General features: G+C 43.2%; 1 protein-coding gene across 1 annotated transcript in view; it reads right to left on the minus strand.

The window, feature by feature from the left end:
• LOC120732595 (forkhead box protein O3-like) overlaps positions 1-9,662 on the minus strand; it is a 29,023-nt gene extending 19,361 nt beyond the window's left edge. The window contains exon 1 of the mRNA XM_040030320.1: positions 7,991-9,662. Coding sequence (XP_039886254.1) covers positions 7,991-8,479 — 489 coding nt within the window. The 5' untranslated portion in view covers positions 8,480-9,662. The remainder of the gene's footprint in view (positions 1-7,990) is intronic.
• Between the last annotated feature and the right edge of the window lie 3,883 nt (positions 9,663-13,545).

Below are 13,545 nucleotides of genomic sequence, written 5' to 3' on the forward strand. Positions count from 1 at the left end.
TGAGCCGACATCACAGCTCAGCAGGGTGCTGACCAGTGGTTCCCCGGGATGACCTCCACAGCTCCGTCCATCAGCTCCATGGTCCAGCCACAACATACGCACCAGCCATTAGCATTAAAAAAAAAGCATCTTTCCTGCACATAACTGTTGCAACTCCTCCTCACAGCTGCCATCATTTTTTCTTTTTTTTTTTCTATCCACCTGCTCATATCAGTCAGCGTTAACTACATTTCCCTTTGTGAGGCGGCTCCCTCCATCACTCGCCGGTTCCGCCGACCTCAGGTAAACTGATCGACGGCCCTTACGCGCACCACTTTCCCCTCCCACAGTCCTTTGGCTCGTGACAGGGGCTTGATGGACAGGCACACAGAAGCGAGAGACCTGGCACATGGCTGCCAGGAAGGGTCTGGAGATTGGAGCGTTGTGAAATACTCCGTTTAACTCGACGTACATCATCTCTTTCTCGGGGACAGACACGGCAATCTTCATGCACCTAAGCACACACATTTACACACATGCACATGCGCACGGCCATCAATCCCCTGCATACAGGAAGAGATATCAGACGAAGGGAAAAAATTGAATTAGGAAATATGGGCACAGTGATTTGTGAGAAGCCAGTTTTGAGGCTAGGAGAGAAATACAGCTTGGAGCGCACTTCATCTTATAGCACCAGCAAAGGGGAAGAAGCATCTGTGTTGTTTATCTAAAGCCCCCATCTACTTACAATGGCTTGATTTGAAATATTCATATACATGTATGACAAGATCAGGCCCATTATGTTGCACTCTCTGCGGGGCTTCACTGAATGGACTGAATGGAAACCCATCAGTCAGTGTAAATTATGAAAACAAGATACATTACATAAGCCTATAGATGGGCATGAAGAGGAGTATTATTGTAGCGTCATATCAATCATGGCAACACACGTTCGACTGTGTCATCAGTATGATAATAGGCTATAGGCTATTTCAAGGATAAACCCACCATTATAATAATTCACAAAGCCAATAACGAAAGGAAAACATATTAGGCTTTGTGTAGTGTGCAACATAAGACATCACACTGCTCGTGTTTTCGATGGATCTGTAACTATACCCCCAGTCATAATGAATCACACATCATATATCCTACATGGGCTCCAACCAATGATTGTTATTTGCTCATAAATTGATGTTACCATTATGGTAAATCAGAGAATTGTTTAGTATGGAAAGAGTCAGAAAGCTGCACCCCGAGGCAACATCTGTAAGTAACCTCTTTTGTCTGACCAACAGCACAAGTTTTATCTAATTTAGGATTACGATACAATGCCGACAAGATAACTAAACTTCTCATTTAAGAAGCTGGAAACAAAACAACTTCTTTTTTTTGACTGTAAATGACGAGACTGAGAAGTATTTTTCTGCTAAACCATGACTTTAACAACTTACTGTTTCAGCTCCACAGTCTGCCACATCATCTGTAGAGGAATTCTCAAATAGCGTACGTTCTGTATCTAATCATCCACATATATAAAGGCATATTTTTAAGTACATATCAAAATAGCATGTTCATAGGATGTTATGCTATTAAGGCGTTCAATAATGTGAAGCAGGCTAGCCGAGGGCCATCTTGCTGTGACATGGGTAAGTACTGGAGACGGAGCAGAACAGAATGGAGCAGAGCAGGCCATGTAGTGGTGGAGAAAAAGACAGAGAGAGTCAACCCAGCGTGACTACCGTCTGCCTGAGTGGAGCAGCCTGCCTGCAATTAAGGTGGAATCAGGGAGAAATCTGCGCTGCCTTGATAATGAGCCTCGTCTGAATTATTAACGAGAGCTGTTCCCCCGGGACCCGGGCTCCCACTGAGCCCATCAACCCCCCCCCCCCCCTCCCCTCCCAACACACCCACATGCACACAGAGACACACAAACACGCACTCACACAAGGAGAAGAGAGAGAAACACACTCTGAAACATCCATATCCGCACACCACAACAATGACACATTGTGCACGCTGACACACATATGAGCAACAAGCATGCCGCTACACACGGAGAGCAAAAATTTTTAGCACCACGAGGGCTCAAACATTTTTATTCACAAGCTGAAGTGATATCCAAAGCCATTTAATACATTTGCAATACAAACATTTCTCTAGGACATAATAACTCCATCCTCTAGCCATCAGATCAGACGTGACACACTTTTCTCTGTATTAGAATGATTTACTTTGACATAGCAGTTGAAAAATCCCAGAAATCTCAGATATTAGAAAAACTATTGTGTGACTCCTATCCATTGAGCCTACACTACTGAATCATGTACAACAACTATTTTCTAAACCGCATCGGGGAGCACCATACTGAGGCATTTCATTTCAATCCCTGTTATTATACGATGAGTCACTCATTGTGTATTAGTCATTTTGGAAAGTGTTTATGGCCTTAAATGAAAAATGCTTTATTCTAAGAAGTTTATTTTAGGAGTAATAATACTATTAATTCCACCGACCTCTTGTTCAACAATCCCTCTAAACTAACAGACTGTAATGGTGAATATATTTTATTAACAAGACCACAAGTCACACTGTTCCCTGTGTCAGTATAATGTGGTGGGAAGGTTAACTGAGTAGGAACATAGTGGCTTTTGCTCACTTTTATTGAAATGTGGGCACTGTAGGTGTATGCTCGGGGACTCACTGTGTGCCCAGCAGCACTACCCTGACATAGCTTCACTCTGTTCCCTTCCCCAATTTCAGTGCGGGTTCCATGGAAATAAAAAGAGATATGTCCTAATCACAAAGCACTGATGTAACACTCAAAGCCCCCTGCTCCCCATCAAATCTCCATGGCATCAACCTTACATGGCCTCAGAGTGAAACACACACCACATTCTGTCCATGCAGATGTGAACAGTTTGGACAAAATATCCGCGGAGAGCTTACCAAACAGAGCCACGCCTTCCTTATGAGCCAATCACCACGAGTCAGACAGCTTTCAAAACAAATCAGACAGCAAAATGGAAGTGCAGAAAGTAGCTTCCTCACTCGGGTCAGCCCACTCCTCCCCCCCCAAAAAAAAAAAAAAAAAAAAATGGTTCACCCCACCCAAGAACAGAGTGTTCCTCCATGGGTGGTTTGAGGAGGCACAAGTGTGTTGTGTGTTTCGTGCAAATGTGTACGCCTGAGGGAATGGTGGAAACCATCACCCTAAATAGTGCAACGGGAAAAGAATGACAATTTCTTTATGCTTCACTATGCATATGGGGAAGAAAAGGGAACAGAGTATTTAATATTTTGAGAAATGTCACCAAAGAAGAAATGTACAAAAAAAAAAAGGCAAACGCGTGGGTAATAGCCTTGGTATTAAAAAATGCTTCAACTGTTGAAGTTCAACCGAGAACGGCATCCAAATTAATTCAACCCTGTCGAATTGGGAACTTGACGGCCTCATCCTCCAAAACACTCAGAAGCTGAGACGAGCTGTACTGGGTAAAATCCAGCATTGTTATCCTATTATCTCTGAGATAATGTGAGATATGAGATTTCCCTTAGATAAGAGGAAGCATGCTGCTTAAGGCAGTCTAGATCACTGGTAGGAGACTGCTAAAGCTCAAAATCCTGACGCCATAGCTCCCTTGAGAAAGACTCCACACCTCAACTGGCATTCGTACCTAAAACCACTAATAAAGAAAGAATGCATAGAATGTATAATGAATAGATGGATAGACAGAGTAGAAGAGAAAGGCAGGTAGATAAAAGAGGTGATAACATGGGTGTCTGGTAGAAAGAGTGATAAGAGAAAGCAAAGTAATATCAAAGGCAAAATTATATTGTTTTTCATATTACTGTCTCCTGATTGCTGTCTCCCATATTTGAATGCGTGCCCATGCTTTGGTAATTTGCATGTACATTAATCATTTTCACTGAGAAATGAACTGCCACGGCTGCCTGAAGGCTGCAGGGGAAAATGCAGTGAGAACGGGCTTCTTGGCATCAGATACCAGGTTCAAGCTGAATATACTGCCTGAATGCAACCTGGCTCTGGGTGAAGGAGGCACGGGGAGATGTAAGGTGTTCATAATCCTACACCATAAATCTGTCCAGCATGCATCATATGCTCTCATTTTGTGAGTGTGTGTGTGTGTGTGTGTGCCTGAGTGTCTGTCGCACTCTCAAATTACTCTGCTCCCCTGAGCCAAGACAGAGGATAAAATATGAATCAGCTGAATTCTAGGATAGTTTCCAGTCTTCCCAGACTCTCCTCGGCCATCATCAGGCAATACAAGCGTACGCACGTATAACAGACGTATGCACACAACTGTACACACACACATTGGAAGTTTCAAGTCTCTCCATATTGTGCTGAAGAGTCTGTCACACATTCTCGGCTATACATTTGACATTCATATCCCTCATATTTGCCAAGTGTCGCTCAGCAGCTGCTAGAGCGTTTGTATTGTGACAGGATTACGAGAGTCTGTCTCTCTTTACCTATAAATCAATTAGATAAAGTTATATAGTCATACTCTGTTATAAATACTACTGTCTGTTGAGACAGGGGTTATGCGCCTTTACAGGAGATAAGATTATACATGTACCTAGAGACATTTTTCCTTTCTTTCCTCTTCATTTCTCCAAATTCCATTTGTCTTTCCTTTGTACTGCTGCAGTCACTTTTCTGTCATACCTCCTGCTTTTTTTCTTGAGAGCAATCTTTCAGGCAAACCATCGATGCTTTGACTGATTTTTTTTCCTTTTTCTTTTGCATGTGTGTGTGTGCATGAACTTTTGCCCTTGTGGCCCTGCACAGACCTCTACCTAAATACACTTTATAAATAACAGTCTAATTGCTTTGGATTAAAGTGTCTAAGTGACTGCCTTGCACCCTTGCCAACTTGCTGCACAATCCCCTGGTGTCTGGCCACTCCAAGTATGAGAAAATTTCCTGGCAGAGCACGCACAATGAGGGAAAAACTATATGTTTAAAGTAGACGGAAAAAGAAAATTATTCCACATCAGTGCTTATTAGTTGCAATTACATAGAGAAATAAAGCATACTTAACATACTTTAACATACTTAATACACCAAAAGCATTGCTGTATTATGGATTTGTGAATTCCATAACCACCCATGCTGGCTTATACAATAAAACAACACCCCAGAATCCCAATGGCATCTTCTAACACCCTTGATGTTAATGAACTTGTGGGAGCCTAGAGGGCAATCCCGACACCAAGTGGTACCCCGCCATTAGAGGCATTATGAAGTCAAGAGTAAGACTATATACCATTCACCGCAGTGACATGCTGTCAGACCAATCAGCAGCCCCAAGCACACACTCCAATAGAAGTAGACAGCCCCTCCCCCTGCACTAGCCCCCACAACACTACCAACCCTGACGCTTTGTTGCAATTGACATGTGCTTCTCCCACGCACAAATGCAGAATGCGTCCACATGCACTCATGGATGCTTTTACTCAGATGTAAGTAGCCTTGAATACATAAAGGACACACATATATGGAGGAGATTTAGTATCAGTCACTAACATCAGTTCAAAATCCCATTAATTTCTGGGTTGGATCAGTTTATGTACAGAAAACTAGAAAATTAAAGGCAGTGAAGTTGCCACTAATCTAATAGGGGTTCACAAGAACACAGTTCTATCCTCCCTCCACTAAGGAGCTGATTAGGAAGCCGTGACCTCAGAATATTGCAGCCTTCCTAGAAGTCAGAAGCCATTAGGTATTTATAGGAGCTTAATGGCACTGTCTAGGTGTACTGGCTGTCTACTACCCAGCATCAAGCCAGCATCACATCCTTTCCAATTGCAGTCACGGCAACACAATCTGCTCTATAAGATTTTTCTAGAACCGCTATGTTCAATAACAACAGCCTCGAGAGATTTCAATGTCTTTAAGTTGGTTATCCCCCCAAAGCACGACCACTCCTTTCAAGAAAACCAACCTCCACCTTTGAACTTCGCATTGAAACTGCAAACTTATACCACTTAATTTCATTTGATTGCATCACCGTATTATTTTTGTTTTGTTTTCCCTGTTTCTCTGCCACTATAGAAAAAAAAAAGAGTTTTACATGAAAGGCTCTGCTCATACAATATTGTTGATTGGGATCAAAATGTCATGAATACTCCCAACTCACAAATACTACTGTCAAATTTAATTACTTGATGTGGTTGTAAAATTATATGTATCAGAGTGCACCTGTTTTATGCACACGTACAGTAAGAGAGAAGGCAGATGGATTTGGGGTCCATGTGGCTTCATACTGACATATTTATTATGGATTGGACATCCTGGGATTTCATATGCAACTCTTATATATTGAGCCACAGGTACTACAAACTTGGAGATGAATGTTGTGTTGCATGTACAGGTATGCTGCTGGGCGGCAGTATTCCACCAGCTGTTTGCTTGGTTCCTTTAGATGAGCTGCACATGTGACTTCTAAGTGTATGTTTATATTACCTCTCTGTCTCTGACCAAAACCAGGTCAGGCCTGTTACTGACATTACGGCTGCCTGCTGTAAACGACTTACCTAATCCCCCATCATTACCTGGAATGGGCCCCGCGTCTCGCCTGTGGCCTGAAATAGCACAGGACCTCAGACTGCCACTGTCAACACCCTTAATTTGCAGTTTCATAAATAGCATAGTAGGGCTTTGGCGCGAAAGATAAAGAAGCCCCGTGGTTGCTGGTGTAAATGGAGAGCTAATGAAGAAGTCTACCTGAGGACACACCTTAACAGTCATTTCAGTTTAACAGGACAGGCTTAAAATGACAGTCAGGTGCTACGGCTGAGGCCCCCACCCGGAAAAAAAAAATGAGACTCAGCTCTGGTGACAGACTATGTTTTGAAAAAAGGTTAATTCCTCAGAAAGATAAGACAAATGCAAGTTGAAGTCATGCCATTACTTTGATATTTGTTGATATGTTATGGTGTAAATGGCACACCCTGTGGATGAATAGAAATAATGTGAAAGTATTTAACAAGATAAATTTAGCACCAAGCATTAGGTTGGAAGAGAAGTGTGGTTGCTTAACATGAAGTTAATGTGAAAGATCTCTTATCTTGTCCAATCATCTTGCTTACATACACATAACCTACTGGCACTGCATCTACAAAGAGCCATCACACTCAGCACGTCTTTTCTGTATTGACATGAAAATCAACTAACATCTAGTCTCAAAGCTCAGCTCTGCAAAATTACACCATCAGGACAAGCACTGCTGCCCTGCTGATCCCTCTGCCCCCTCTTGCTGTCCTCAGCTGCCTATAATGAATAGAAACAAGATGAGGCTGGGAGCAGGGGCTGATAACATGGGCAGATGTCCAGGAGGTTACTCTAGGCTCTCAGCCAGACAGGCGGTGGTAGTGGACTGTGGTCAATTGTAGACGTCCCACTAAATATTTACATGGTGGTCAGTTGACCTGTGATCTCCTACAAGTGTCACTCCATTGATTCTTAGATATGTTTTAATCATAACTAAAAGATCTGGACTTTCTCTCTGCATGAAAATGCATGGGATGATATTCTCTGTTTGTCTATTATTAGCAGCATGTACTAAGATTCATCGTGAATCGCTGTGGTCCTATTCCCACTGAGGGGATTTTATGCGCTATTATGAACACTGCTGCCCATCATGACCAGGCTCTCTGCAGCTGGGATGAGAAAAGCCCCTTTTTTCTTTCCTCTCTCTGTCTCATTTTTTTTTATTTTTTATATAAAGACGTAACAAGTGATTCCACTCCACTCTATTACAATTTGCCTCAGTGATATATTAAAATGACTGACGGCAGTAATGAACTAAGACAAGATAACGCATGGCACCATTCATGCGTAACAGACGCGGAATCCCACGGTAACGTGTAAGTCACGCGGAGTGAAAGAATCATAATAGCTTAGTGAACAGGAATAATAATCGATATTATCACTGTGATTATCACAACCTTGTCACGCTGGCCCGGCTGCTTTATTTCTTACCTTCCAGCCAGCTGAGCTGTTACTGTCGCCCTTATCCTTGAAATAGGGCACATAACGGACCATCCAGTCGTATATCTGTGACAGTGTGAGTCTCTTTTCTGGGGTGCTCTCAATAGCGCGGGTAATGAGATCCGCGTAGGACTGGTTCCCCCACGCGTTTCGCCGGGAGGATTTGGCTTTGCGCAGGGGTCCGGTGACATCCAGAGCTGCGCCAGCCAAGCATGGGTGCGTCGCGCCTGTGGGTGCAGGGGCGCCGGCTGGATGCTTCAGCTCTCCCGGCGTTCCGCCCACGAGCCCCGCTCTGCAAGCGGGGATGTCTTCCGGTTCTACCTTGATGCTGGCCAGTGGAAGACCTACGTTCACCTCGTGTCCACCGGGGAAATCCTGTGGACAAGGCAGCGGCCAGGTGCATGAGCGAGGGCGGCTTTGAGGCTCGAAATCCGAATCAACCTGATGAGCGTCTAATTCGTCGTCCTCCATCATCAACATTTACCCTTCAGTTGAAAAAAGAATAAATCAAACGTAGAGCAAGGGTGGGGAAATACCTCCACGATTCACGTATCCCGCTGTCTTCACGTAGGAATTTGCCTTGTAATATGGCTATTAAGCTCAGTCTGAATCAATAATGGGCAATTCAGCGGAGTAGAAGAATCATGATGAATGAAAGAAAAATCATAGCCTCGCGTGTAGAGATAGCAGAAGTAATAAAAGTAATAATAATTTCTTGTCCATTTTACCTGAAGTAAATTCTCTAATGGTGACTGAACTATTTATTTGGCAGTCCGCATCACCTTAAAACATTCAAACCCGTGTCAGTCTTGGGGGCTTCTCAATCCAGTTGCAGCAACAGATGATCTTTCAGATAAGGACAAAAGCAGCCGTCGATAAATCCTCCAGAAGACAACAGGAAGAAACGGGAAAGAGGGGGAAAATCACCAGGGCTGTGTAGAGAGCATCCACTGAGGCGATAATGCGTGATTACCGTGAATTATTAAATCTTCCAGTCTGCACGGATTAAGCTGGCAGCGGCACATTCAAGTCCATTCAGCCTGAACAGCACCCAACTGTCTGCAATTATAATGAAGAGGCGTGCGCTTGTGACGAATCGATAAATTCCCTGTCTGAAAAATATAAAGGAGGGAAAAATAGTCCGGCAATCAAATCTCGTATCCACTCGTCGGGCTGATAAAATTGGCTTTTATCACACCTCCTCTTGCTCCCCTCTATCACCCCTTGCCTTTTCTCACTCACTCAGATCCCACACATGTTCTCATTTGCTTACAACTCGTTCCGTCGATGTGAACCGAGGATGACGCGCCGGCGCTGTATAGTAGAGATGCTGCCAATTGGAGTGCGCTCACGAAATCAATACTCTCCAAACATGATTACAGCGAAATCCCGAACTCTCTCTCTCTCTCTCTCTCTCGTTCTCCCTCTTTTCTCTGCTGCTCTCCCTCCTCTCTCCTGCGCCTCAGTTAGGCTACTAACGAAGGGGGCAAAAACCCAAAATTCTTAATCAAAACTCCGCATAATGATCTTTGTGGCGGAGCGTCACATGGCGCTTTGTGTGCCAGCCACCGTGTCCAGCCCTAATAAAACAAGACAATGTGTAACGCAGAGAAAGGAAAAATTCCTGCACAATTGCGACACGGGTTTTTCTCTTTAAAAAAAAAAAAAGTCTGAGCGTAACAAATTGTCGCGTGCACGGTGTGCAACGTCCAAATGCCCTTCAGGGAGAACTTACGGCGCCCGGCTCCGCTGATTATTTGCGGGCAATACCTCAGTGAGTGTAATTTTCTATGCCGATTAGACAGATTTAGTTCAGATTAACCGAGATTAGTTAACCCTAGATTTTAATCCGGAGGGGGGGGGGGGGGGGGTGCTTCAGATGCCAGAATGAAAAATATATATATATCTCCTCCATACTTCACATAAATGAGGGTAAACAAAAGACTTACATATTGTCATTTCTAAACGCATTTGCCTCAAAGACACTCTGCCCGGCGCATTGAGCTCCGGTCAGACCCGTGTGCGCAATTCTTTAGCTTCACTGACCGAGGGGTCGAGGCGTTGGGGTCTCCGATCCTTTATCCTACCACCTTCTTCTAAGAGCTGACGGCTGGGCGGGGACAGAGTCACAGGTGCTTGAATCCGATTGGCCATCTCCCCTTATAAACACTAGGCTACCTGACCCTTTTACCTGTATCAATCTAAGAAAGATTTGTGGAACTTACATGTTTACAGAAACACTGCCTGACAGCTTTAGGCGGACTCACGCATGCAGTGGTGATGGTTGCTGTAGGGAGAGTATTACTTATTCACTTATTCATACCTTAAAACAGTCCTGCTTCTGTAGATTCTCACTTCCAGTAAAGAATTAAAGAATGAATAAATAAAAACTAATATTATTTAGAAGTGAGGCAGCCACTCCAAGCAAGCATTTTAACAGCTATAACCTGTGGGGGCTTTTTGCTGTCAATCCATTGCCATCAAAATATTTAAAAGAGGAAAAATGCATTTCACTACAATTATACATCATCTACAGACCCTTAGACGTGTGTATTCTAGTCACTACACTTTAGTTAAAATAAACATTTTCAATGACACATCCATCATCAAAACAGCCCCTGTGCAGAAAGGTGTCTCAAACTGTCTGAGGACTCCACCTTTTTCCTGCATTCAACTGTGGACAGAAGCAGTACTTAAAAGTTGCACAACAAGGCCACACTGTGCACTCAGACATGAGTGATGTTGAGAAATATGCGTCAAAAATAGCACGCTTTTAAATGTGGGAGGATGTGTCATATGGTGTGTCACGGAATGACTTAACGTTCAGCATCAGTACAATCACATGGTTAAAATGCCATGTTGCTAATAGTTTGTGTGTAATAAGCCTAGAAACCCTATTCTGACTACAAATATAATTAATGGGTGATGGTTTATTGTATTTTGATTATTGCATGCCAAGAATTTCAATCAAACCAGAGGTGGAGCGAGTCAAGCCTCTCGTAGCCTCTAGTCTCCGAGACAAGGTTCTACTTGAGATGCTTCCCCTGGAACACTTATGAATGCCACAATTTTGGTGACACTCGAGAATACACAATGTGTCTTGATTACAAATGAAGCGAAAGAAAAGTAATTGTGACTATCAAAAAAAAAGGCAAACGATCAGATCCAGAGACCCACAGCAGGAGTGAGTCTCAAGAGAAAAAGGGAAAAGCAAAGAACTAAGAGTCAAAGACAAAGGCTCTGGCAGCACAAGTTTAAAAACTACAACTTCAGTCCCTTCCAGGCTGATGGCTAAGTTGTCCCCATACCAGACATACCAGAGGCAGCAAGGCTGGCTTAAAGCACTGAATGGCTGATCCTAGAACAGTGTGTTCTGCACAGCAATAATCACCTCAGTCAGCCACAAGCAAGGCAGAGCACCACATGAACAACAAGTCAGAGCTTTGTGCCTGTTATTTTGCATGGTTAGAAACTGTTCTGGAATTTCTTTCAAATAAGGAAAGGGACACTTCCCCCCCCAACTATTTCTATAATACCTTTACGGATTTCTTTGGCCCTGGCATTTTAGCCATCACTCACAACCTTGTGGTGTTGTGCAATTTATCCCTGCACCCCATTCTGCCCAGCACGGTTGGAAGTAGAGGAATCTAGAGAAGCCACAAGAACACCCTAGGGAGATCTATGTCTGTCTGGGAAAGCACCTCCTTTGGTTCTCCCTCCCCTCTCAGCAAATAACCCACACTCTCTAACAAGCATATGGGTTCCCAATGACACAGGAAGGAGAGGGCTCATATCCAAGTATTGGGAACATTTCTGAGTAGGCGACGCTGGATTTCACCCCTTCTTGGCTTTGACCCAAAGTAGGCTGACTTGAAGACTTCCTGCCCCGAGCCAGTGCCAGATTTCTGTGGCATCTTGGCATCTTCACTGCCAACTATGAACAGAGGCAGCGAAGACAATTGGTGCCAAGAGTTTTAATTAAGACTGTGTTGTAAAGAGGAAAGTAAAGGCATGTGCAGGTAATGGCTTCCATCCCTGTTTCAGAGGGCTAACAGAATATGATTAACTAACACAATCTTAGCCTTAGCCAATTAATTATATTTAACGGTTAAAAACAGAGAACGACCAAATGGTCCAGAGAGGGAAATCAGCATGCACCGCTCTCATGCTCAAAGCTGAAGAGAGTGTAATTGTGTTATAATACACTGATGCCAAAGATTATTAAAGGCTATGTTTTCAGACAAAATGCACATGCACAACTAGAAGAATAAATTACCTTTTTCAGTTAGTGTCCACAGTAGAGTCAGTCATTTTAGGGGGTGGATCAATTACCACTTTGAAAATTAAATACTGTCAAACTTTGGTCTGTTGGTTAGAAACAAATAAGCAATAATGGCAAAACATTGTTCTTTGAAGAACTTCAATGAGACTTGTACTTTGTTTTCTTTTGGTTATTCTCTTCTGACATTTTACAGACTGGATGATCCATTAAAAGAAAACTGATATTCCTGGAGCTGGGAGTAAGCGATGAAAAAGAATATACCCTTCTCTGCGTCGTCAAATTGAAAAATTAATCGATGATGAAAGTATTTCAGGCTTCAGGCATTATGAAATAGTATTAACAACCCAACAATGAAAGTGAATAAGATTAATAATCATTCAAGTACTGCAACCTTAACCATATCACGTTCTGAAAGGGTGTCGCTCTGGTCTCAGTTTCTTGAAATAAACCACAGAACAGATCATATTGCCTCCAGCAATGAGTTAAATCTCTTACTTGTGCAAGTCAGTGGCTGGCTACATCCACAATAGCCAAGTAGGCTTGATGCCAAGACACTGATTAGCCTAACTATGCCTCTGTTCTCCAGGCAATGCAGTGCTGAGTGGAGGTGCAGTGGGAGTCTAGCTCATCACCAAAGAGCACTGTGCTAAACACAAGTTTAAGTGGAAGAAAGCCAGTAGACTGTAGTGTATCCATGCTGGACATAGAAAGCCTTGGGCAAGGAGGCATCTGCCTCTTTAATACATAATTCACTCAGAGCTGAAACATCATGCTTTAGTCCTAAGGGCCGGCAGTCTGCTTCTGGTTGTTGGAACATAAAACTGTCTCCATCAGATAATCCAGTCTCACTGACAGGCAACTCCTGTGTACCAAGTAGCAGTTCAATTTAACTTTAACTTCAAAACAAGATTAGAAAAGTACACATTTTTAACATATTAGTAAATGTTCAAAGTTCGTTTTGTGTTGTTTTTCAACTTGCACCAAATGCATGTGGAAGCACTGCCATCTCACCTTTCCACCTCAGTGAGTTTGTCCTCATCAGCCATGATACGCAGGTAGGTCAACATGTAGAGACAGCCATCTGCCCTGGAGCTCTCCCCTTCAGACATGCACGCGGTCACTTTACATCTCAATCTCTGCAAATGCATCTTCCTGTAGGGGTATTATTAGAAGCACTCATGCCTTATTACCAACATTATTATCATAACTGACAGGATGTGCATTAGTTACTTTGGTCTCCGCAGTTAGATCGGGCCATAATGTT

Source organism: Simochromis diagramma, unplaced genomic scaffold, assembly GCF_900408965.1.
Source record: "Simochromis diagramma unplaced genomic scaffold, fSimDia1.1 OVJJ01000361.1, whole genome shotgun sequence".
NCBI lineage: Eukaryota > Metazoa > Chordata > Actinopteri > Cichliformes > Cichlidae > Simochromis > Simochromis diagramma.